Genomic DNA, 22,861 nt, shown 5'->3' on the forward strand with positions numbered 1-22,861 from the left:
AGATTCATTGGGATATAAATTTCTGTTCACTTTTAAACTCTTCTCCAGCAGGTTTCACTGGGAGCTGGAACAGCAAAGGCCTAAGAAATGTGAATTATTACAAAGTGCAGAGACTTCTTTCTTACAGTCCTGTTTTCATTTTGTATTTTATATTATACAACATATAATAATTAATTATATAATAAATGTAAGTATAATAAACATCTTTATTCTTTTTTAGAGCTCTGGAAAATTAAAATTAATTTTCTTAACTTAGCTAATTGCTCAGTGCTGTCAACTGTATTACTTTAGACTTGAGAAAGTTTTTCTGTAAGGTGGTAGGAAGATGTGAGCAAATGGTTGCTATCATATGTACATTTGCAATCAGCCAAGGAATTTTCTAAACCACTATGAAAACTATGTGGGTGAAAAAGAACATTGGCACCAGTGCAGTTTTTGCCGTTGTGGATGTCAGTTTTTTAAATAATTTTTAATTGATAAAAACATAACTAAGTAAAGAACATGAAAACATGTATTAATATTTGTTCTACAAGCATGACTCACACATACTTGCCTCATCACCTGCATCAGTACTAGCTTGTCACAGGAGTCGGATGGCCCTCTTGGTTTGTGACATAAAAAGTCTGTTCAGCAGAGGAAGAGGAAAAGAGAGGTGTCAATTATTATCAACATTGCAAATGAACACTTTCTCACACTAACAGGCAGTTACATGGGAAAAAAGACTTCTAGTGAGTAACTGCTCTTTGTGGTATTAACAAAAATACCACCCACGTCTCAGGCTTTGAGATCATTTTTATGTTCTACTTTTCTTTCTGGTTACCTTGCCCTTGCTTTCCAAGTATCTCCTTTGTTGTCTTTCAGAGTGATGCAGCTCTGACTCTGGAAAGGCAGAAGGGCTCCCTTTCTCTTCTCTCTACTGCTTTTCAGCATTGCAGTAGAGAGTTTTCAGTACAACTTGAGGCTTTCTCATTAATTTTCTCTCCAGCGAAGCCCTTCTTTTGTCACAACTTGAGAGATAATCTTACAGCCATCATACAGACAACATTCCCCTTGAAATGATTGGAACCTCTGGACAGGAACTGCAGAATTGAGTCCTATGCCACCAAGAGCTCTTTGGCTAGGAGTTGTCAGGAAAGCTATTAGAGCTACTTGAGTGTATCACCACAATAAGCACTAGACTGGGTAAAGAGGTATCTTCAAAATGCACTCAAAATTCATGGTTTACTAGGACTGACAAAGATTTCCAAGATCGATTGCTGACGTTTTCCTATAAATATATTGGAATGCTATATATTAAATTATAAGCATAGGTAGAAATATCTCAGAGATAACAGTGGAGCTCATGCCTGCTGAACAGACTCATAATGACAGAGAAATTGGAAAATAAATATATTGAGCTAAAACAATAAATGCAGTTATGAACTTTCAACTCATTTGTGTTAATTTTTCTCACTGCAACTTTTTTAATGCATACATAGCTGTAAATTGTCATTATTTATTAGCTATTTTGAAATGTTTCATGTATTTTCTCATTTGCAAATGTACCTGTGAAGCTGGTTATAAAGTAGGGCATACTGTAAAAGTATTTGTGAATTAAGTTCTGATCTTTGAGAGATTCCAAGTGATCTGAGTTCTTACTCCTTACATCAGGAGCTGAGGTACTGTGAACCTTTCAAGCAAGTGCTCAGAATCCAATTTGAAAAAAACCCATCTGAAATATTTCACGTACAAGGTTGAAAATAGCAGGATTTGTCAACATTCCTTGGAGATTTTTTGTTGCAGAAGTTATAAAGTCGAAACTAGGGGTCTGTTTGATGGTATTAGAGAAAATGAAGGTTATCACACATACCCTTTCTTCAGCAGTAATATCTCTCTTCCCCCCAACCCCAGTCCCAAGCAGTTGTGCATAATCACTTATGCTGGGTGGCTATCACAGAGATCAGTTTATTGATCTGAATATCAGTGCACCAGTGAAAGGAAGGGATGGTGTGAGGGAGGACCCATTTAGTGATGCTGGCTGTGAGCAAAGGTCAGTAGCCCCATAGCCTCACCATCATGAGAAAGTCTGTCACTACTTTTATTGATTAGGCCAAATTTGCATTAAAAAGTATCTTGCCAGTAGCAAAAGGGATACTGTCAATAAATTTTATACTGGTTCAACAAGCAGAATGAATGCTGTGGATGGAAATCTCTTTTCGTTAACTCGTGATCATTAGGCTGATGAAATCCAAAGCATTTTAAATCAGCTGTAATTTCCAGATGATTTATGAAAAATGCTTGTTTCTAAAAACGATGATTTGATATACTCCACAGTTAGTTTACTCTGGTGCTCAGCTATCCTTACAGATATAAATCTCTTCCTTACCGCAACTTAACCTGCCGTCCTGTAGATTAAATTTGTTATCTATTTACTTCTTCTTGAACAATAGGCAAGTTACCTCTGTAAAGAAGAGATTCTTTATGGTTTTCTATTCTGATGTAAACCTGTACATTGCAAGACTTTTGCTATTACATGGAAAAAAAAAACCTTGCATGGAACCTGAACATTGGAGCATTTCCCCTTGATTAATGGATTCCCATAGGATGAACTTGAAAGAGACTGGTCCCTTCCATGGCACTATCAGGTTTGGAAACCTGGCAAAAATAAACCCCCCCTGGGGTGATCCCCACTCTCACCTTTTATAGCATATGCTTGATAACATATTTCTGTATTTTACCTGGAATAAACTGATACTTCATGCTTATGTTTTCCTTTCCCAAACCAAGGGAAGTAGAAAAGTGGAGACACAAACTTCAACCCTGAAACCAGACCATTTTTTTTGTTGCAAGCAGAACTGTTTTTATTTCAACAAAACAGCAGGTTGTTTTTTTTTTTTTTCTGTAGACCATGCATACAAAAAACTATTCTAATTAGCCATTACACAGACAATGATTCACAGAATTATGAAATTTATTTTTTCATAATTCTACACAGAATGGAGCAAAATAACCTTTGGTTTTCAGTATAATTTTCTTCAATCTTTCATTATTCCTGATTGGAGAGTCAAAGTGACTATTGAGTCATTAATACTAAACAAAGAAGCATATTGATCGACAAGATGCTTTGCTGCCTATGACTAAACTGTAACTTCAGGGTTTTACACAGATTTACCCGAGAAAGGGTGCAAGTTAAGTCTGCATCTCACTAATTCTCTACTAGTGGACTAGTATAAGCAGCTTTTTGGCATAATGGTTTGTGTAGTCAATTAGCAGAGTAATAAGTCTCTGGTTTATCAGCTACCTGAAGGAAACTCTTAGGCAAAACCATATTACATTTTTAAATCACAGATAACCATGAAACTAAGCAATTGCAAATTTACAATCAGAGAAAACTTCAGTATAATATCAGAAAAACTATGTATTGCAACAAAATTAAAATGCCACGATCTCGACTTCTGCTACCAACAGTAGCATCGCGGCTGTTAGTAGTAAAAAATCCACTAATTATAAACTGATAGGGCCGCAATGTTCTGTTCTGTTATTTACTTACACCACTGAGAATTATTGCCCATCTGTATGTCAGAAGACAAGTGCTTCTCATTGTGACTGAAATGAAGTGCAAGAATGAGGGCTAATGGTCGTAAATGCTTATGCCAAGAGTCATATAAGTGACTGGGGGCTCACTAGGCGTGACACCCCTGTAACTTCAGCTACAGAGTTGGCAACCTTTTTATTTCATATTCCTCTCTCCCATTCTCATTGAAAAGCTGTTTTCATAGTTGTAGTGTCTTTTTATCTTTGTTTTTTTTTTTTGTTTTGTTTCCTTTTGTAATTGTAGCTTTTCAAACACTGTAGGATATCTAAGTATTAGCCATATTCGTCCATATCTAAAAATGGCAGTCAGCACTGTTTTAAAATATCTCTTCCCAATTTATGCATCATTATTTTGGGAACATATACTTTAATTTCACCAACAGAGGTCAGTAAACCACTGAAAGAGAACCGTAAGTGTTTGGTGAGAACACACCCTCGTCAATCTTTCTAACATCCCTCTGATAGTTTTGTTCAAAGGGCCTCAGTAAATGTAAGCTTAGCTAACTAAAATTAAATAAAAAAAGAAAAAAGAAAGAAGCGAGTGTATGCTTATGCACACAGAAGAGTGAGTTTTATTAAGGATATGAATTACACAAAATACTACATTGTTAAAAGATCTTTCAGCATTAGAATATATTTCGTATACCTGTTACGAAGCCTGTAACATACATATGTGCATAGGTATGATCACTGCTAAATCAATTTGCCAAGGTTAAAACAGGCTGTGACTTACATAGTAGTATTCTGAATGATCTGCTGAATTTTACTTATCAAGCTCTGTGCTGTTGAAAACCAACCTAGTGTAGGGAAGAGTATGAAGAGGAGGATCCCAGAGAAGTAACATTTAACGATATTAAAATACCAGATAGAAGCGCAGGAGAAACCAAGAGCTGTCACTTACTTGCTCATTTTGGCAGTAACACTCAGCTAATGGAACTATATTAACACATCATTTTCTGACTTTCAGCTGTAATGAAAAGCTATTTTTACAAATCATTACTTTCAGTATATGGTGTTTCAGCCACGTGGCTTCTATTAGTGTACAGGGGAGTTTCACAACTAAAGCTGCCTGCACAGTACTGAAAGTGCACCTTTTTATGTTGAACTAATCCCAGAGGGGAGTCAGCACTCGCGCCCATGTCCTTTTGACCTTTATCCTTTTAATGCGTTTTGCCTCAAGTAGCAGAAGGTGAAAACCTAGTTTTTATGTTTCAAAACAGACTGCTTCAACAGTAATTCTCTATGAAGCTAAGGCAAGTAACATAGGCTCCTGTGGGAACGTTGAAAGTCCTCAGTTCAGCCACCAACAATAGCTTTACAAATGTATTTTTAGAACTGCTTTTCTGGTAGCCCTTTGAAGCTCACCCGAACGGCCTCACTGCCACCCCTCTCAACAGCTGCGAGCATGTGAAGCCACTGGAGTGGAAGATGTTAATTATCATCAGCTACTGGAATTTCTCCAGGGACCACTTGTGGTTAGAAACATGCTTCCCTGAAGAACTGCAATAGGCGCTGGGATCATCTCTCCTGTGGCTTTACCCAAGTCCCTCCTCTTAAGCAAAAGAAACCTGTCATTCCAAAGCAAAACTCCCAATCTTCAATTCTAAGTGTTCTTCCATTCAGGTAGGATTGAGTGATTTTATTAAGCAAATTTAAGATTAAATTAAATTATACTTAAATTAAGTGTAAAATCTTTAATTTCCGTGAATAGAGTTCCAACAATGGGGATTTTCATGGATATATGTTTCACAGGGACTAGGTTTAACGTATGTACAGATTTTCATTAAACTGGAGAAACAAGTCTAAAATGAAAAACAAAACCAGAAAACAGCCAAAATGATGGACACAACTGTAGCTGTTATTTTTTTTCTGACAAGAGCAATATGAACTTCCTTTATATGGCCAAGAAAAAGCTATGCACCTTCTCCCCATATCATCAGAAAACTGCAAGCACAAAAAATGGTCTTCTCCCTTCTGCTTTACCTCCTGCTAATTCAGTGGCATTTTGAGTCTAAACTACTTAGCATCAGGAGCTTGATGTGATGTCAGCAAGTGAGATATTCCCCACAGGGAACCAAAATAATAGATGAGCTGGCAAAAAGATCCCCAGAAAGGGAAATAACATAAACCCAACAGATTTTAAGCCTAGCCCTTTGCTGTGACTACTACAAAGCACCTTTAATGACTGAACACATCCCTAAATGTACTCTGCAGATCCCTCTGTGGTAGTTAAACCCAGTAAATAGCTACACCATGCCCACAAAAGGACTGAGCCAGGTTAGTCTCTAGCTGCACAGAAAGTAGGATGAACTCAGTAGTCTCCAAGGCTTGATTTCCAGCATACTAAGATGGTATTTCTCTTGCCCTTTGCTATGGATGAGAATGGCACGTGTTTCCCAGAACTTTATGAAGTGACACAGCAGTCTTTTTAATAATCTAAAAAAAAAAAAAAACAAACCAGTTACCCTGCTCTCCAAGAATGCTGTCCCTTTCCTTTAAGGGCACAGGAAATCCCTGTACACCCCCGGGAGGAAAGGGCAAGCAGGAAGAAGGAAACTGAATGTAATGGAAAGTAAACACGTCAACTGTTAAAACAGTTATCAGCAGCCAACTACAAAAAAAGAAATCCTTACTTGTTATACTTAAGGGCAGCAAGTACAGTGACACTTCAGCTATTCCGTGTTTACAGAGCTACCCTCTCTCCTCCCATTACTGGCTAATTCCCTTCTATGCAGGCCGCTGGTGCTCTTGTATTGTACACCATCTCCAAATCAACACCCAATACAGCAATGGAGTAGATACAGTCAAGATGAGGGACTGTTTAATTCCCCAAAATGGTCAGGGCTTAATGGCACAGACCTATTAACTGCAGGCCTTTACAAGCTAGAAGGTAAGAGAACACATGTTCCCCAGGTGGTATCAAGAGTAGCAGTGAAGGTAAAAGTGAGCACACAAACACAGAACTGTTATATACAAAAAAAGTTTAATTGAAATACCTGTATAAAAAATATGATCTCCATACATTTCACACTGTTAAAGAAAAAAACAAACAAAACAAACCAAATCCAAGCTGCATAAATGCAACCAGATCACAGAAACACAGCTATTAAAATAAATTAAGGTTTATGACTCTGCCACTCTACCTTCCAGAGCCAATGCACGGAGACTGTACAATGTCAATAATTTAAAACCCTTCCAAACAGCATTACTTTACATTTCTGGTACAATAATACCAGACAAAAGGCATACTGACTAACTTGAAAAAGTCTTTCTATTTCCCTTAAATTAGACTTTGTACAACAATTTTCCATCTTCCAACAGAAACTGGTAAGGTCAGAAATTTTTTTTTGCCTTTTTTTTTTTTTTTTTTTTTTTAAACAAAAGTTGACAGGAATGCAGAAAAAAAAGTGCCACGGGCAAACCACTAGAATTCCCATGGGGAGAAGGAGGGGAAAGCACAGTGTTGAGTAACTCTAACCAAATAAATTAACCAAATAAATAGCCACAGCTGAAACCTGTGGGAAGTCTTCTTCTAAATTCCAAACAATAAATAACTGTATAGTACACGGGGAAAAAATAAGTTTACATAAACACATTATACAGGTATGGAAAAAAAAAGTAAAGTCCTTGAATATTGCATTGATTGTGCATTCAACATGCCCATACATACTTTAAGACTCGCAGGGTGACAAAAGGCCAGGGGGAGTTGAGAAAGGGGCTTCTCATGCCCAAATGGTAGAGATGCTAAAAGGAACATGAATAAATGTTTCTGATAAAAAAAGCTGATATACCTGTTCGTATTTCTGTGCAGGCTATAGGAAATATTTTGAGCAGCAGAGGTGGGTTGGATTTGGAAAAGGACTGGGGCAGGGGGGGCAGGAGTGAAATGTCTTGTGTTCAAGTATTCCATCACCAGTGGATGGGACTACTTCATTCAATCACCGAACATGTTCTCCAATGCATCATAGGAGCTGCTTCCTCCAGCACCGAGTCTAAAGGGAGCAAATTCCTATAATGAACTGGATCTTCTTTGGACATACACAGCTCAAAAAAGAAAGTCCCACTGAAGCAGCTTTCAAAAAGGCACTCAAAAGCAAATAAAATCTAGTCCAGGCTCTATGAGAGCAAAAAAGTTTACCATGTATTCAAGAGGTCACTGCTTTCTTAATAAGGTCAGTCTTTGACTAAGTACTGGCCTGCATCTCCCAAACATCAGCGTTTCCAAAGGAAATCTCATTCCAAAGCAGAAACCAGCAAAGGGGGAAAATAAAATCAAGTCCCTCAGACAAAGATTCAACTACAGAATAATGAATGCATTTTTCTAGCCCCTCCTAAGTATTGGCAGCAGCACTGTGGTCTTTCTGCTTGTAGCTCCCCTCCCAGTGCGAGGTCCTTAGTAATTCACAGACTCTCATTACTTGAACTTGTGCTAGATACATCAGTATCAAGGGTCCGTAGCCTTAAGTCACAGTCCTCGGACTTCACGACTTCAGATTTGTGCATCCATTGATGGTCAAAAATTTGCTCAAGTGTTGGTCTGTCTGAAGGCCTCAGTGAAAGGCACCATTTGATCAGCTGTTGACATTCTGTTAACAACAAAAAAAAAAAAAAAAAAAAGAAAAGAAGGCACTTTTAGACTAGGAAAGTAAAAAGAGAATCCAAGGTCAAAGGTCTTCTATTAGAAGAAAACCCATCACTTGTATAGGGGTCAACTCACCAGGTGAAATTCTTCTCCTGAAGTATAATCGTCCCCTCAAGATTTCTTCATCTTGCTCGAAAGGGATGTCTCCGCAAACCATATCATACAGCAGAACTCCCAGAGACCATACTGTTGCTGACCTCCCATGGTATCTGTGGTATCTGATCCACTCTGGAGGGCTGTATACTCTCGTTCCTAAAATCAAGAGTAAAAAAGAAAAAATTTAAGTCGAGGTTTAGAGTATTTCCCCATTGTTCAGCTCATTCTAGCAGGGATAAAATTACATTCATAAGCTTGTCATGTTGTACTTTAAAAAAAAAAAAAAAGGGAAGAAGCTTTATATTTCTCATGTGCCAAAGCCATTAGCGGTGTAACGTCAGGTCACCCGCGGGGTTACACCACCACCAGACTTGGCTCATCCGGTTGTGCTATCCGCCGCAGGGCCCAGCGCAGCCCATCAGCTGACTGTTTACTGAGGCAGCTCCTTTCACTGACCACGTGGCGTCTGCAGCATCGCACCAAAAATAGACACAAAAGGACAAAGGGGGCTGGCAGGCGGGGAGGTGAAAACCCGCTCTGCCCGTGTGACACCAGGCTAATCCGCTTTATCCAATTCTGCAAGCCGGTAAACAAAATAGGGCTGCTTACCATTTCTACGTTTGTAAGCTTTCCCCCCACTGCTGCCCTGCTTCACCGGCTCTGCCCCGGTGCGCGCCGCTCCCCGGGTACCAAATGGAAGCGGGAGCCGGGTGATGTGCAGCGCGGCTTCGGGTTTCACAACAAACAGATGTGAGTGCGGCAGCTAGCAAGGAGGGAAGGTGTGCGGGAAAAAGTCCTCCGTTACACCAGGGCTGGGGAAACACTCCCTGTCACACACTGGCTTATTTCCAGCCTTTCCCCCTACAAAGCGCCAAGGCGGGCCTCGAAGCTCACATCCCGGCTTTTCCAGGGAGCATAGGTATCCCATCGCTTTAAAACCTGCAATGCGGGATTTCCAGGACACTGGCAGAAAGGGAGGGGGGAGCTACCGCTTCAAGTTAAAAAAAGCGACTCATGTAAAAACTGCATATCCACACATGGAAACATCTGACACTGTCGGAGCCTCCGTGTAAACAGATCGCCCTCTAGGAAAAAAAAAATCGTTTTTTCCAAGACAGGGAAACATAAACTGCTGCGTCACTGCCTGGAATCGCTTCTTCTCTACGCAACTGAACACCCCCTAAGTTGCTTCGGGTCCAAAGGTTTCCATTACTGATAGACCCGATATGAACCCCTGCGTCAGCCACAAGGCTTGCTACCACCGGGCGTCAGGAGTGAAAGAAACGATGGCTTTAGGGAGGGCATCACCCGGGGTTGGAGGGTGGCAGGGGTCTGCCCCAACCCGGCCTGTCCCGGGAGCTAGCGGGGGTCGGCACGTACCATCGAAGTCGGTATAGACTGTGTCCTTTAGGAGGGCTCCCGATCCGAAATCGATCAGCTTCAGCTCGCCTGTCCTGAGGTCAACCAGGAGGTTCTCGTCCTTTATATCCCGGTGCACCACGCCGCAGCCGTAGCAGTGGCGCACAGCCTCCAGCACCTGCCGGAAGAACCCGCGGGCCGTTTCCTCGTCCAGAGCGCCCTTCTCCGTGATGAAGTCGAACAGATCCTTCACCAGCTCGGGTCGCTCCATGATGATCAGGTAGCCGTCGGGCCGCTCGTACCAGTCTAGCAGCTTGATGACCCCTCGGAAGCCGGAGCCCACCTTCTTCAGGAGAACGATCTCCAGGGGCACCATGACCCCGCTCTGGGCAGAGAAGGGGTCGCGGGTCAGCCGCGGGCGGAGGGGCGGGGGGAGGGCGCGGCCGGCGGGCCCCCTCCGCCGCTGCCGCAGTCCGAGGGGCGGGCGCGGCGCTGCGGCGGCAAACCCCCGCCAAATTCCCTCCCGACGCAGAGGCCGCGCCAGCGGGGCGGGCCCCGCCGCCCACACAATAGCCCCGCCGCGCCGGAGCCCCGCAACGCGCCCGCAGCCCCTTCCCCATCGCGGTACTTACAATCGTGCCCCACTCGGTCACCCTCTCCTTCACCACATGCTTCACAGCGACCTGCGGAGCGCGGAGGAAAGGAGGCGCGTGAGCTGCGGCGGCGAGGGCACCGCCTGCGCCCGCAGCCCCCAGCGCCGCGCTCCCCCCGCCGCCATCCCACGGCCACCCCTCGCGTCCGCCCGTCCCGCGGCTCACCGGCAAACCGTCGGCGATCCTGCTGCCCGCGTAGACGGTGCCAAAGCCCCCGCTGCCCAGCACGGAGCCCACCTGGTAGACTTTGTCAAACGGCTCCTTCTCCACTTTCACTGGGGAAACGAAAGGGAAACGCAATGCGTTAGTGCCTGCTGCCGTACTGCGCCAGGAATCGAAAATAATAGTAATAAAAATGCCCGTTGGGCGCACATTATGCGTAGTTCTGCCCAAGGGTTTTTCTTACTAGATTTAAAAAAAAAAAATAATAAAAATCTTCTACTTAAAAAATAAAAGGGCACCCGAAGTTCCGGGGACAGCGAGGCACCGGCCCCAGCACCCGGTAATGCGGGGCCGGCTCCGCTCTCGCAGAGGACACCCCTGCGCCGGTCCCTCCGTACCTGGCTGGAGGATCTTCACCGGCAAGTGGTCCATGCTGGTGGGACTGCAGATGTGAGCCAGAGAGCCAAACTTGGACAGCAACATCTTCTGAAAAGCAGTAGGGGTGGTGGTGAACAGCGGGTCCTCCGCGGCGGCACCGCCGGCGTCCTCCCGGCGCGGCTTTCCTCCCCGCGGGGCCGGCGAGCCGCTGAGACCCTCCGCGCGCCTGTTTTCTCGGCCAGAGGCTGACACCAACGGAGTCCTCGGGGGTCCCCAACGACGCAGGTCCACTCGGCGGCCGCACTAATTCCTCAGGCGAAAGGCGGTTGGCTCAGGCACCGTTCCCAACGGGCGAGAGCCGCTCGCTGTGCGCAGGCAGCAGCAGCGCTCCGAGGAGGCAGTCGGGTGAGCTCGGAGCCCGCCCCTGCGGGGGCCGCGGCGGCAAGCAGCGAGCTGATGAGCCTCAGCGCGAGCCGAGCGCCGCCGAGCCTGCCCGCGCGCTTCTGAAGGGACGGCGCCGCCGAGCCGCCTCTTAACTCCCAATGTTTTGGTGCGGGCAGAGCGCGGCGAGCGCGCCCAGGATATCCCTCCGCGGGGTCCGGGCGCGGGGAGGAGGGAAACACCTCTCCCCGCCGCCACAGCCGGCCCCCTCCCCTCACCACCGGGGCGCCCGCCTTGCGGCGATCGTGGCTGCAGCCTCTCGTCCCGCCCCTTCGTGCGGGCGGGCAGGGGAGAAGATGAGGGAGCTGGGAACTATTTATTTGTAGTAACCGGCGCGCAGCGTTACAGGCTGTCTGAGGTACGCATCACACATTAGCGGCGGAAAAAAAAAGAAGGGCGGGGGGGCGGGGGAGATTCTCCCCTTGCGTGAGCAGCCCCACGCGGCCAATCGCGGCTCCCCTTTTGAAAGGGCTGCCGGCGGGGCCAATGAGGAGGGATCTCATTTTCAGGCGAAGAGCAGGGCCAGGCGGCTACGGCGGGAATGCCGCGGCGCGAGCGGCACGACCCGGCCCCGCCCCACGGCTGCGGGAAGGTCGCCTCGCTCCGTTTCGCGCCACGCCGCGCCACGGCGGGCAGGGCGGAGCAGGGCATGGCATGGCATGGCTGGGGTGCGCCACTCGCTGCAGCTGGGGCCTCCGCCATCGCCGGGGTACGCCGGTTTGCGGCGCTGGCAGCCCCTGACACGGCGTGTCAAATCCCGGTCACTCAGAAAGCCGGTGCTCAACAACGAATCGCGTGGCGCGCTTCCCCCGCCCCTCCTTCGGCTCCCTTCTCGGTGCAGCCCGGCGGCGTGCCAGCGCCGGGGGAAGCCGGGCGCCCACCCTCCGCGCCTGCTTCTGTTGGTCAGCTTCCCTGTGCGGAAGCCCCGCGGGGCTGCTGCGGCGCGACGGCGGGCGCCGGTACCCCGGCGCCGCGCCTCGGAGGAGCTGAGGGCTTCCCTCCCTCCCCTCCCCCGCCCCTCCCGGGCGCCGTGCCGGGAAAGGACACGAAGCCGTTTTCCTTCCCGGGGCCTGCAGCTGCGCGGGCCCGCGGTTCTTCAGCTCGCCCCGCCCCGCAGGGGGCGCTGCATCAACAGGAATCGGGGCGGGCTGCGGCTGTCGAGACTGCCCCCTCCTCCCCGGAGGTGTCCGGCCCGCGGCGATCCGGGCAGCCGGTAGTGGGGGCTGGGGCACGGCCGCTTGAGGCCCACGGCACCGGCCTTGAGGGGAGGCCCAGGCAGCTGGGGAAGTCCATGGGGAGAGGAAGGCCCGAGTGCACACAGGGAATTTTGTTGCGTGCCTGCCCAGCAAAATCTGTGGGCCACTGTGGTTTAGAAATTACTTAGCCCCGTGCTGGATGGGTATCATGGCAACTGTTGTGGCAGCTACGTAGCGTACTGCTCAGATGCAGATAAGCAGAGAAATGGCGTGCAGATGTACGAGGCTGAAGCTGAGCCGGGGAATACCACAGCGTTTGTAGAGAACGGCAGCGCTCAGCACCTCATCCCTGCATGGCCACCTCTTTGACAGTACTGCAGTCCTGGGCACTGCCACCCTTCTGATAGTCCAGGGTGTGTAATGGTCGTGTCTCTTGGCCCCTCAGTTGACAACACTGAAGTTGGAGATGCCGGTGCTGCGTGGGGATCCCTAACGTGAGGGTATTTTTGGACAATTACTTGAAGAGTTGGCAGTCTTTCCCACCCTGGGCACTGGGAGAGCCTTGCAGTTGGCATTGTCTGATAATAGTAGTGCTGTAATCTCAGGCAGTCATGCCCATAAACAAAGCAAGGGCTTTTAGGGGGAGGTAATATCTTTTATTAGATTAGACCAGCTGATGTAAAGGTCAAGTTTTCAGGCGCAGTTTCAACCCTTCATGTTCCAGTATACAGTTTTTTGAAGCTAGATCAGTTAGGCTGTAAAAGTTACTACCGCTTGTACAGACCATGGTGTATGTAGAGGAACCAAACTAAACCATAATTTTATTGAGCAGCTGAAGGATTTGGGAGGTTTCATGTTTACACTTTTCTTAAAGCTAATGATTTGGATTTATCAGATAAGGCAGTAAGAAAGCTATTTTATTTTTTGTTAGTATTCGATATCCTACCTTTTGGCTATTTCTCATCACATTAAATAAATCTTTACCAAGTTTCTTCAGACAATGGCAAATGCATGCTGTGCTTATGCTTATTGCTGCTGAAATGTAAATAGGTACAAACAGTAGGGAGATTTCATGATCTCACAATACATGTTCCAGGTTTATTTTAAAGAATTTTGCTGTATCTGTTGCTATAATCCTTGTCAGTGACTTGATATAAGTATTGTTGTAAATGGAGAGGAAGTGTTTCTCACTTCTAAAATGAGATCTTTGGTTATTGAAATAGTAAATATTTTTAAGGGAGAAAACTGGCATTAAATATTAATATTCATAAATGCAAATTATTTAGGGAATTGACACTGCACGTAGTTACTAATTCCTGCTTTTTTACATGGCTAAGTGTGAAAAATCATGCATGTATCACTACTGTGCAAATACAAAAACATCAGGCCTTTTCATTCCAAATGCATTTGCAGTTTCTGAAATCCATCTCTGTGTTGTCAGTCTATGGTAAGTCAGTGATATACCTGCCTTGAACCTCTTCAAGAAAATAGTACAGTTTCCTCAAAATCTTCTTGACTTTAAGTTGCAACTTCAGTTGTATCAGCTGCAATAGTTTGAGTCAAAAAGAATACAGAATCACTTTACACATCTGCATTTGAAGCAAAATGGTAATCTGAAAGAAGACCATGATCAATGTCTGGTATTCTGATTTTGATTTGTATTTTCACAACAGTGGAAAAGGAAGGGTATTTTATATTTAACATTAAAGAAAACAAGATAGCTACTGTAAAAAAAGTGATAGGGGGATATTTGTTCTTCGTTCACTTAATTTTGGCAGACAGACATTTCATTTGTATACAGCTACAAGGACTCTTGGTTTGACAGAATTACAGATGGATCCCAGACATGGAATTTGCTCTGTCTTTACACATCAGCCTTTCTTGGGTTTGTGGTGCTCCTTTTGATCTGGCTTGGAACATGCAGTTCAGTGGTCCTAAACAATTATAGTTGCAGAAATATTTTATAAACTAATTTTGGCTTCTCTAGCAGTGGTTTTGCAACTATAAATGGAAAACCATTCACGGGTAGGATGCCAGTTTGTTCTTTGATGTACAAATCATTTTTCTGTGCAACAGTCCCTGAGCAGGCATGAGTTTGTCAGGCACAGAAATATGGAAGACCCATGGGAGTTTCTGCTTGCAGCACAGAGGCAGTACCAGCTTCAGGCTACCTTTTAATGTCTGTGTGGAGCCCAGTTCAAAGTTTGCTGTGGTACACCAGGAACTGCACTGGTAGCATCAGTGTACCCTGATAGATACCTATACCCAATGTAGGTCTTCTGGACCTGGTCTTCTGCGTCTGTTTGCATAATGGGACGATAAGAAATGCTGCTAAGAATGCTCTATCAGTAAAAGTCCATTAAAGTTGATAAGAATATTGGTATTCTCAGGTTCCGCATCCTCCTTGTATGTCAAAGCTCCTAGCCATCTTCATGACCCTTCACTTGATTCTCTTCAGTCTCTTTTATTTGGCAAGAGAACAAACTGAACATAGTGCTCCAGTGTGGCTTCATATGTGCTGAATAGAGGGCAGTAATCATGTCCCTTGACCTGCTGGCTGTGGTCTTGCTAGTGCAGTCCAAGACGTGGTTAGTCTTCACTTCCAGAGGGACACACTGATGACTTTGTTCAGTTTGTGGTCCACTGGATCCTCTCCTGGAGAACCACTAGTCCCAACCTGCACTCCTCTGTAAGTGTATCCTCTCCCAGATGCAGGACCTTGTGTTTATCTTTTTGGAACATCAAAACAGATGTATCTGTTATACACTCATTCAGCTTGTTGAGGTCTCCCTGAATGGCAGCTATACCTGCCAGTATACCAACAGCCTCCTTGATTTGGTGTCACCTTGTACTTCCTAAAGGGTCTCATCATGCAGGTCATGGGTGAAAAAGTTAAGTAATATCAGCCCTTGCACTGAGCCAAGGGAAGGTCCCTTCCAACCCTTACTGTTCCATTACTATGAATCATGGTGCTAATTTGACTTCAGTTGTTAGCTGCCCTAACCCACCTCGTAGTCTACCTGTGTCTGCACAGTTTGGCTGCAAGGACCCTAGGAAGCTATCACAGGCCTTGCTAAAGACAAGGAGAGCAACACCTACTATTCTAACCTCACCCAGAGAGCCTGTAATGTAGTTGTAGAAGGCAATCAGTGGCTAGACACAGCTTGCCCAAGATGCTCAAGATGGCTGTTCTCAATAACATTATTGCATTGTATGAATGGAAGTGGTTTCTGTAAATATTTGCTCCACAATTTTCCCAGCAACTGAGAGCAAGTTGATCAGCTTGTTATCACCCAGATCCTTCTCCTTGCAATTTTCTGAGACAGACATAACATTTTTATCTGATCACTGTGTCCTTTCAAGAGGGATAGAGAGTGCCCTTCCAGTGACATTTGCTGTCAGTCTTAGTACTCTCAGATGTATCCTTTCCAATCCCATGGACTTGTATTACGTTTCCAGCTTGCGTAAATAGACCCTAACTTGGTTCTTGCTGCTTGATATAAAGCTCTGTGATGCCTGAGAGCAGACCTTGGCAGTAGAAACAGACAAAGAAGACACTGAGTACCCATGTGCTGTGTCACGAGGTCACCTGCTGTATTTAGCGGCCGGCCTAGCTTTTACTCAATTTCCCATTTGGCTGCAAAAGTGTCATTACCCTTGACATCCTTGGATTTTAACTGTACACAAGCATCAGCCCTCTAATTCTATCCCTGCATCCCTGGGTGGTGCTCCTATATCCCTCCTTGTCATGTTCCCACTTCCACTTCCCATATGTCTCCTCTTGGTTGTTGAGCTCAGCCATATTCACGGTGCCACTAAGGCAGGCCCCTGCTATACCTGCCTGTTCACTTGCAAGTAGGGTGTCTGACTCTGTCAGGTCTTGCAGAAAGGTTGTAGGGCACTTTCAGCAGCTTCACTGCTTTCCTTTTGACCATGTGGTAGTGGTGGGTAGGGCTATGGGACGCATGTAGAAATAACCCCTTGTCTGGTGGAGGCACTTGTAAACTAAGGGGATGAACACTGACCTTTTATCAGGGAAGTATTAATTTAAGAGTAGGCAGAGAATATAACCCCTTTGATTCTGTATGAGACCAGTACTGGGGTACTGTTAAATGAAGGTAGCAAAACTGGAAGGGGTTTCGAGGAGAATACAAGTTCTAGTACCAGTCTCTTAAAACATGAAGCTTTCAATAGCTCAATCTATTTTGCTTATTTGGGAGAAGGTTAAGAAGTAGTCTCTTACCATCACAGTCTAGAAGTATCTATGATATTTACTTTTTTCCCCAACTTATTATTTCACAGCTCTTTAACTTTCACACAGGAAGAGTTTTCCAGCTTGGGAACTGACATAAACCAGCAAATTATACCAGTAAAGTACAAGCAGGTAACAGATAACTGTGGATGTAGTCCTCTGTTAATTGAAGACCTTGTATTGAAACTGGATTTAAAATAAGAAGATATGCTCATGTTTAAAAAGAACTTATAGATTTGATGCAGAATTTACATTAGATACCATGACATTGTGTCAAGGGAACTCAGACTGGAAAGTCTCTGCAGCATTAATATTTATGAATTGAAGAGCATGGCTTTCCACTGATCTGAGTTCTCAGGACCTCATCTTCCACTGTTATGCAGGTGGTACATTCTGCTCAGTAGAGAGATTGTACAATTTCAGCAGCTGTTTTCTGTATGTCAAAAATGTATTGGAGAACTAAAGTGAGATCAAGAAAGGGTAATAAGAATGACTGAAGATATGAAAAAAGACCCCTCTTCTAAAAGATTAGGCCTTTTTTCACTTTAGAGAGAAGATTAAGAAAAGTGATGCAGTAAAATAGTGGTCTAGGAACAGCAGATTAGATGACCGTGTTCTCTGTCATCTAATATGAGCTCAGGAACATCAAGGAAAATTAAAAGGTAACATTCAAAACTGATAACCCTCCCCCCTCCTCCAACCTGTAATTACCTCTACTTATAAAACTTGTAATTAGAGTGTGGAACTCACTTCCAAGTCACAAAGGCCAAGAATGCAACAAGATTAAAAAGAGTATTGTGTTTTTTAGGGATAACAGGAATATTCAGAATTATAATTGGAGCATAAAAATAATAGAAGGGCTATTAAGTCTCAAGTTTCAAGGTGGAAACCAGCTTTCTGTCTTGTAGAATAAGATGATCATAAGGCTGGAGCACCTCTTTTATGAAGACAGGCTGAGAGAGTTGGGCTTGTTCAGCCTGGAGGAGAGAAGGCTGCATGGTGACCTTCTAACAGCTTCCAGTACCTAAAGGGGGCCTACAAGAAATATGGAGAGGGACTTTTTACAAAGGCATGTAGTGATAGGACAAGAACGGCTTTAAACTGAAAGAGGGTATATTTAGATTAGATGTTGGGAAGAAATTCTTCATTACATGAGTGATGAGGCCTTGGCACAGGTTGCCCAGAGAAGCTGTGGCTGTCCCATCCCTGGCAGTGTTCAAGGCCAGGTTGGACGAGGTTTTCAGCAACCTGATCTAGTGGAAGGTGTCCCTGCCCATGGCAGAGAGGTTGGAACCAGCTGGTCTTTAAGGTCCCTTCCAACCCAAACCATTCTATGATTTTATGATTCTAATTTCTACTCTACATAGAGATATGTTTCTAATTTTAAAAGCAAAAGGAGTCATTTAAAAGAGAATGAAAGGAAGATTGGTAGTGGGGCAGTTAAATCAAGAATTATTATAATAATATAGTAGTTGTAATATGGGCATGATGGAATAACTTCACATTTTAAAGTGCAATAGGTGGATGCACTTTGGAACAACAGTTTAAGTTTTCAACCAGTTTTATGGCTATGTAAGGTCCTACTTAAGGCTTTGCAAGCCAGGACTGAACAGTGTAAAAATATTTACACATTTCCTACTACCTTACCATCACTTCCTGTGTGCCTCCGTCTCCACTTTCTCCACTTTAGCTTCTCAACCACCCTGTAATGAGAAAACTGCTGTAAATTTTCACATAATCGCAGAAGTAGGATTTGTCCCTTGAACCACATACAGGAAGAAACCATCAGATTACTTTGAATGGGTGTGCCCCAGCATTCTGACTGGTAAACTGCTGGTGTTCCTGACCTTTGCTAAACTAAAAGAATATAATTATTAACCTGAACGTATGCATCCCACGTGTAGTCTTCTGCAAAACCATCGCTGGTCACTGCTAGCTTTGTTAGTACCAGCCACCAGCAGTATCATGAGCAGCCTGAATTACTGTGTGTGCCTTTGCGCAAAGGATCCTCAATACTGTGCTGATGCATGTAATTGACAACAGAAGTTCACATGGAGGAGGTTACGTACTGAGTACATTTTTTCTGTAAGTGTAATTACTTTTGTCAGCATTGGCCACACTTTTATTTTTTTGAAGTCAGATCAAGTCTATGAGAGGAACAATTCCATTTAGCATATACAGAAGGTTGATACCTGGTTTGTTAATGTACTATTAAAATTGAAAAAAAAAAAAAAGATGGGAAGGGATACGTATCATTAAGTGATCTTTGATCAAGGCTCAGCTGAATGAACTCCAACACTTGCACTATAATTAAAAATGTAGTGACTGTCCTTGCTCAATGTTTTATTCATAGATAACTAAGGTATGTACCATAAACTACGTATGACTATATGTCAAAGGACACTTTACTGTGTATCTTATCTGTAGTAGTATAATAACTTTATGATCAGAATTTTTCTTTTTCTGTTGTATTTACATGGGCTTCATGAAGATTATCATAGTTTTGTTATGTTAATCAATATCTTATGGATTTTTTTTTTAATTGCTTCCTAAATATTAAAATTTAAAACAAATATTATAATGATTTAATTATTATGCTTTCTGAAAGCATGATTTTACTTATATTTCAAGCTGGTAAGTCTCTTATGCCTGATTTAAAAATGTGTCCACTGAAAACCAGAAAAAGATAACAAAATTGGACAGCAAAAGCTGGGACATACAAGACAAGTCCATTCTGAATATTGTGACCATATTATCTTTAATTCCTTTCCCATGTAAAGGTTTTGAGAACAGATGTGAGACTTTCTGGCTTTGAATATATGTGGAGAGCATTCCAAAGGGTCTGATTATAAGGAGGTGGGGTCTCAGTATTCTGTTAGTATTCATGCAGAGTTAAGAAGTAATTCAAGTATGTAAAGAGATGCCATTTTAGATGGTAAGTGTACCCTATTTGGTCTCCCACTGCTGTGCAGTCATGTGCTGTCATCTGCTTTGTCATCTTCCTTTGTGGAAGCCTCAGGTATGCTATTATCTGAAATTATTCATGCATCTAATAGTTTAGACACCTGAATAATTCTGTTATTTTTCAGTAGCTATGTTCCTGTAAGGTGTTATGTGTATGTTCACTTTACAGTGGATTTTCAGATGTTCTATGAATGGATGCTCAGAATCATAACCAGATTGATGTGGATGTATCATTGTGGGACACTTATAACTACCTAACTCATGTTTGTGTCTACACAGAAAATAAGGATGTATCTCGAGGTCATTCTCAAGTCTGTTTGTGTCAGTGAGCCACTGTTATCCTAATAATTGTTTAGCTCTGCTGGGCTTCCAGGAGTGATGATTACCTGAAAACTCTGTCCTTCAGCCCTTCTGTTTCTGCTGTGTGTTAGAAACTACCTATGATCATGTTGAAGATCTGCTGGCAAACTTATTCAGAATTACTTTTTTTTTACCTTTCCATATAACTTTCACTATCTTTTAGAAGCAGCGAATCTGAGATGAGAAAGATATGGTTGTGCCGGAGACCAGAGACCCTGCTTTCCAAATGCAAAGTGTGAAGTGTACAGCTTTCATCCTGGCTGTTCATCCTGGCTTAAAGAAGAGTATTACTTGAGTTATTTTGACAATCGCTTTTGACCAACCCTCACTACTGTTGACATTCATCATGAGGAAGGGTATGTCTGAAGAGGCATCTGACAGAGTCTGGCAGAGGACAGCATCTGCTTGGTAATGAAACATTGTCCTGTGGTGAAAGTACTAAAATACTCGAGTGGTTAGAGCCTTGCAAAAGAAGGAATGGTATGTGTTCTAGACTCTTTGCATTAAGGAGAGGCACAGCTCTTGCTTTTTAGGAAGTATTTTACCAGGCTAATGGTACTCTGAGCGCATCCACCCTCTGAGATGAAGAATGTGTTGATTTGAGCACAAGACTGCACGGACGCCAAAATGGAGTCCTCTAATAACTTGTATTTATAAATAATGTTCAACAGTAAAGTGATTCTTGAGGGTACCAGTGTATTCTTGAGCCTTGACAACTTAAATTCTCATTTGCGATTTCATTTTAAAATGAAATTGCAGTTGAAGCATTCTGAGTATGTCACTACTGGTTAGGGTAATTTTGTGTGAGGGAGGAGTACTGGACTCTAAATCCTGGTCCAAAAGTCATTTCTGTATGTATTGTGTAAAAGGACACCGTTATACTAAGCCATAAAATGTATATTTCATGTGAGGTGAAAAGGAGCAAAGTTATCTGCGTTTAAGACAGTGATATGAAAAAAAAAGGTATTGAAGGAGCTAGTAGCAGTGTGGAACATGCTGCTAAAAATATGTTTTCGATGGTACTGAAGTAGAAGCTATAGACAATTGATAGGTTGATGGAGCTAGAAACTGAAAAAGACTGAATGACTTGGACTGCAAGAAAGTGTGAAAAGACAAAAGTGTACCCAGCACTGCTTAGGCTAGAGAACGGTGACTAGGACTTCTTTCTGGATGACACCCAAGAAGGAAACTAATGACAACCACCACTCTCTCTGCTTCCACAAGTAGCAGGGCCAGCTAGCAGTATTCTGCTTCTGCAGACTTTGGTTGTGATACTTAGCCTGATAATATTTAGTACTTCAGAAACTATATTTAAAATACATGTGAGAAGGCCTGTGTAGACAGTTCTAGCTAAGGTCAGAGGCTGAGATATATAGCACTTTTTCTAAGAACTGTGCCCTCTGTTACTATGTAAAGTTTGGGTTATTTCCTCACTTGGGAAACCTCTGTGTCTTTCACTCTTCTTGTTCTTGCTTCACCCAGAAGCAGCAATATGTTGTTTTAGTTAGGTGATCTAACAGTGACACTCATAATTTTGACTTAATTGTTCAAGATAAACAGTCATCTTGCTGCAACACTTCAGTGGGATATCAACCATGCTTCCAGAGTGGTAACCAACAGGAATGTGCACAGCAGCATGCTGCCGTCATATAAATTTAGGCCGTATAAATACAAACTGGAACAGGTTGCCCAGAGAAGTGGTGGAGTCACCATCCCTGGAGGTATTTAAAATGCATGTAGATGTGGTGCTTAGGGACATGGTTTAGTAGTGTACTTGGCAGTGTTAGGTTAACGATTGAACTCCGTGATCTTAAGGGTCTTCTCCAACCCAAATGATTCTGTGATTCTAAAAATGGATTTGATATTTAGTAGGATAAAGCAATACACATTAACAATTCCCCTTGGGAACTGTGGTGGTCCTGTTGCTGCTGTGCCATTAGTTTGCCTTGGATCGTAACATTTCTCTTTTTGAAGCATTGGTGAAGAAAATTCCAAAAGGCAAGACAAAAAGCCAATTCTGAGTCTTCAAAATGTGTTGAAATTCTCAAGCATCCAGATGACTCATTATTTTAGGATTCTTGGGAGAAAGTTACCCAGGCCTGCTTATTTTTCAGTGTTTAATTGCTTCTCTTCAACATCATCCTTAGCTAATCTTGGAAAAGGAAATATATCACCGTTATTTTATGGTACAAAGACACACTTAGCTCTGTTCTGAACACAGAGCAGAAACGTGGTGAGCACCTCTGTCTTTTCCTGTATGATTAACAATCTTGTCATCTGCCTTTTCTGATATAATTGATATTCTTGCCACCTTTGCAGCAACATTCACAAAAGCTAGGATTTCTTTTACTCCTGATTTTTATTAAAAATCAATTGTTGTCCTTAGTCCTATCAAAAATGGAATTATTCTGTCTATAATGTTAATATCCCCTGTTACCTGGTTTTCTTAACTTCTGTTTTACATTTCTTGATGCCGTATTTATTGTTCTTTGCCATCTCTCTGCAGGGAAATTTGGTATATCTATATTACTAATACTTAAAAAAAGACAAATATGAGAAACTTAATAAATTCCTACATTTTGAAAATGTGTGAAATACATGGGCTGAAGGTAGTGTCTCTGTAGTTTGAGACCTCATAATTTCTATTCTGTAGTCAAAAAGAAGAGAAATAAGACAATGTTGTATTGCTTGCCATACAAATGCTTTTTGTATTGTTTCATAGAGGATAAGATTTCTGGTGGAATTGAAGATTTAAATTCATGATGTGAAAGTTGAAGCCCAATTT

General features: G+C 43.3%; 1 protein-coding gene across 2 annotated transcripts; it reads right to left on the reverse strand.

Moving 5' to 3' along the window:
• Window positions 1-5,353: 5,353 nt before the first annotated feature.
• On the reverse strand, window positions 5,354-11,398 carry PIM3 (Pim-3 proto-oncogene, serine/threonine kinase). 2 transcript variants are annotated; one of them, XM_080625752.1, is made up of 6 exons: window positions 10,884-11,398; window positions 10,489-10,598; window positions 10,303-10,353; window positions 9,692-10,055; window positions 8,291-8,467; window positions 5,354-8,159 (listed from the first exon to the last, which is right to left on the reverse strand). In XM_080625752.1, exons 1-6 carry the CDS (start codon window positions 10,966-10,968, stop codon window positions 7,975-7,977), a joined length of 972 nt encoding a protein of 323 aa, XP_080481878.1. In that variant the 5' UTR covers window positions 10,969-11,398; the 3' UTR covers window positions 5,354-7,974. The 2 variants fall into 2 exon arrangements, with proteins under 2 accessions (XP_080481878.1, XP_080481877.1); XM_080625751.1 differs by having other exon boundaries at window positions 10,303-10,598.
• Between the last annotated feature and the right edge of the window lie 11,463 nt (window positions 11,399-22,861).

Source organism: Psittacula echo, assembly GCF_963264785.1.
Source record: "Psittacula echo genome assembly, chromosome: 1".
In the NCBI taxonomy this organism is placed as follows: domain Eukaryota; kingdom Metazoa; phylum Chordata; class Aves; order Psittaciformes; family Psittacidae; genus Psittacula; species Psittacula echo.

Coding starts and splice junctions, on each gene's coding strand:
- PIM3 (XM_080625751.1), bottom strand. CDS start 10,968: ATGTTGCTGTCCAAGTTTGGCTCTCTGGCTCACATCTGCAGTCCCACC. Junction 8,468..9,691: donor AGTCTATACCGACTTCGATG/GTACGTGCCGAC, acceptor TCTTGATTTTAG/GAACGAGAGTATACAGCCCT. Junction 8,160..8,290: donor CAGGAGAAGAATTTCACCTG/GTGAGTTGACCC, acceptor TGTTGTTAACAG/AATGTCAACAGCTGATCAAA.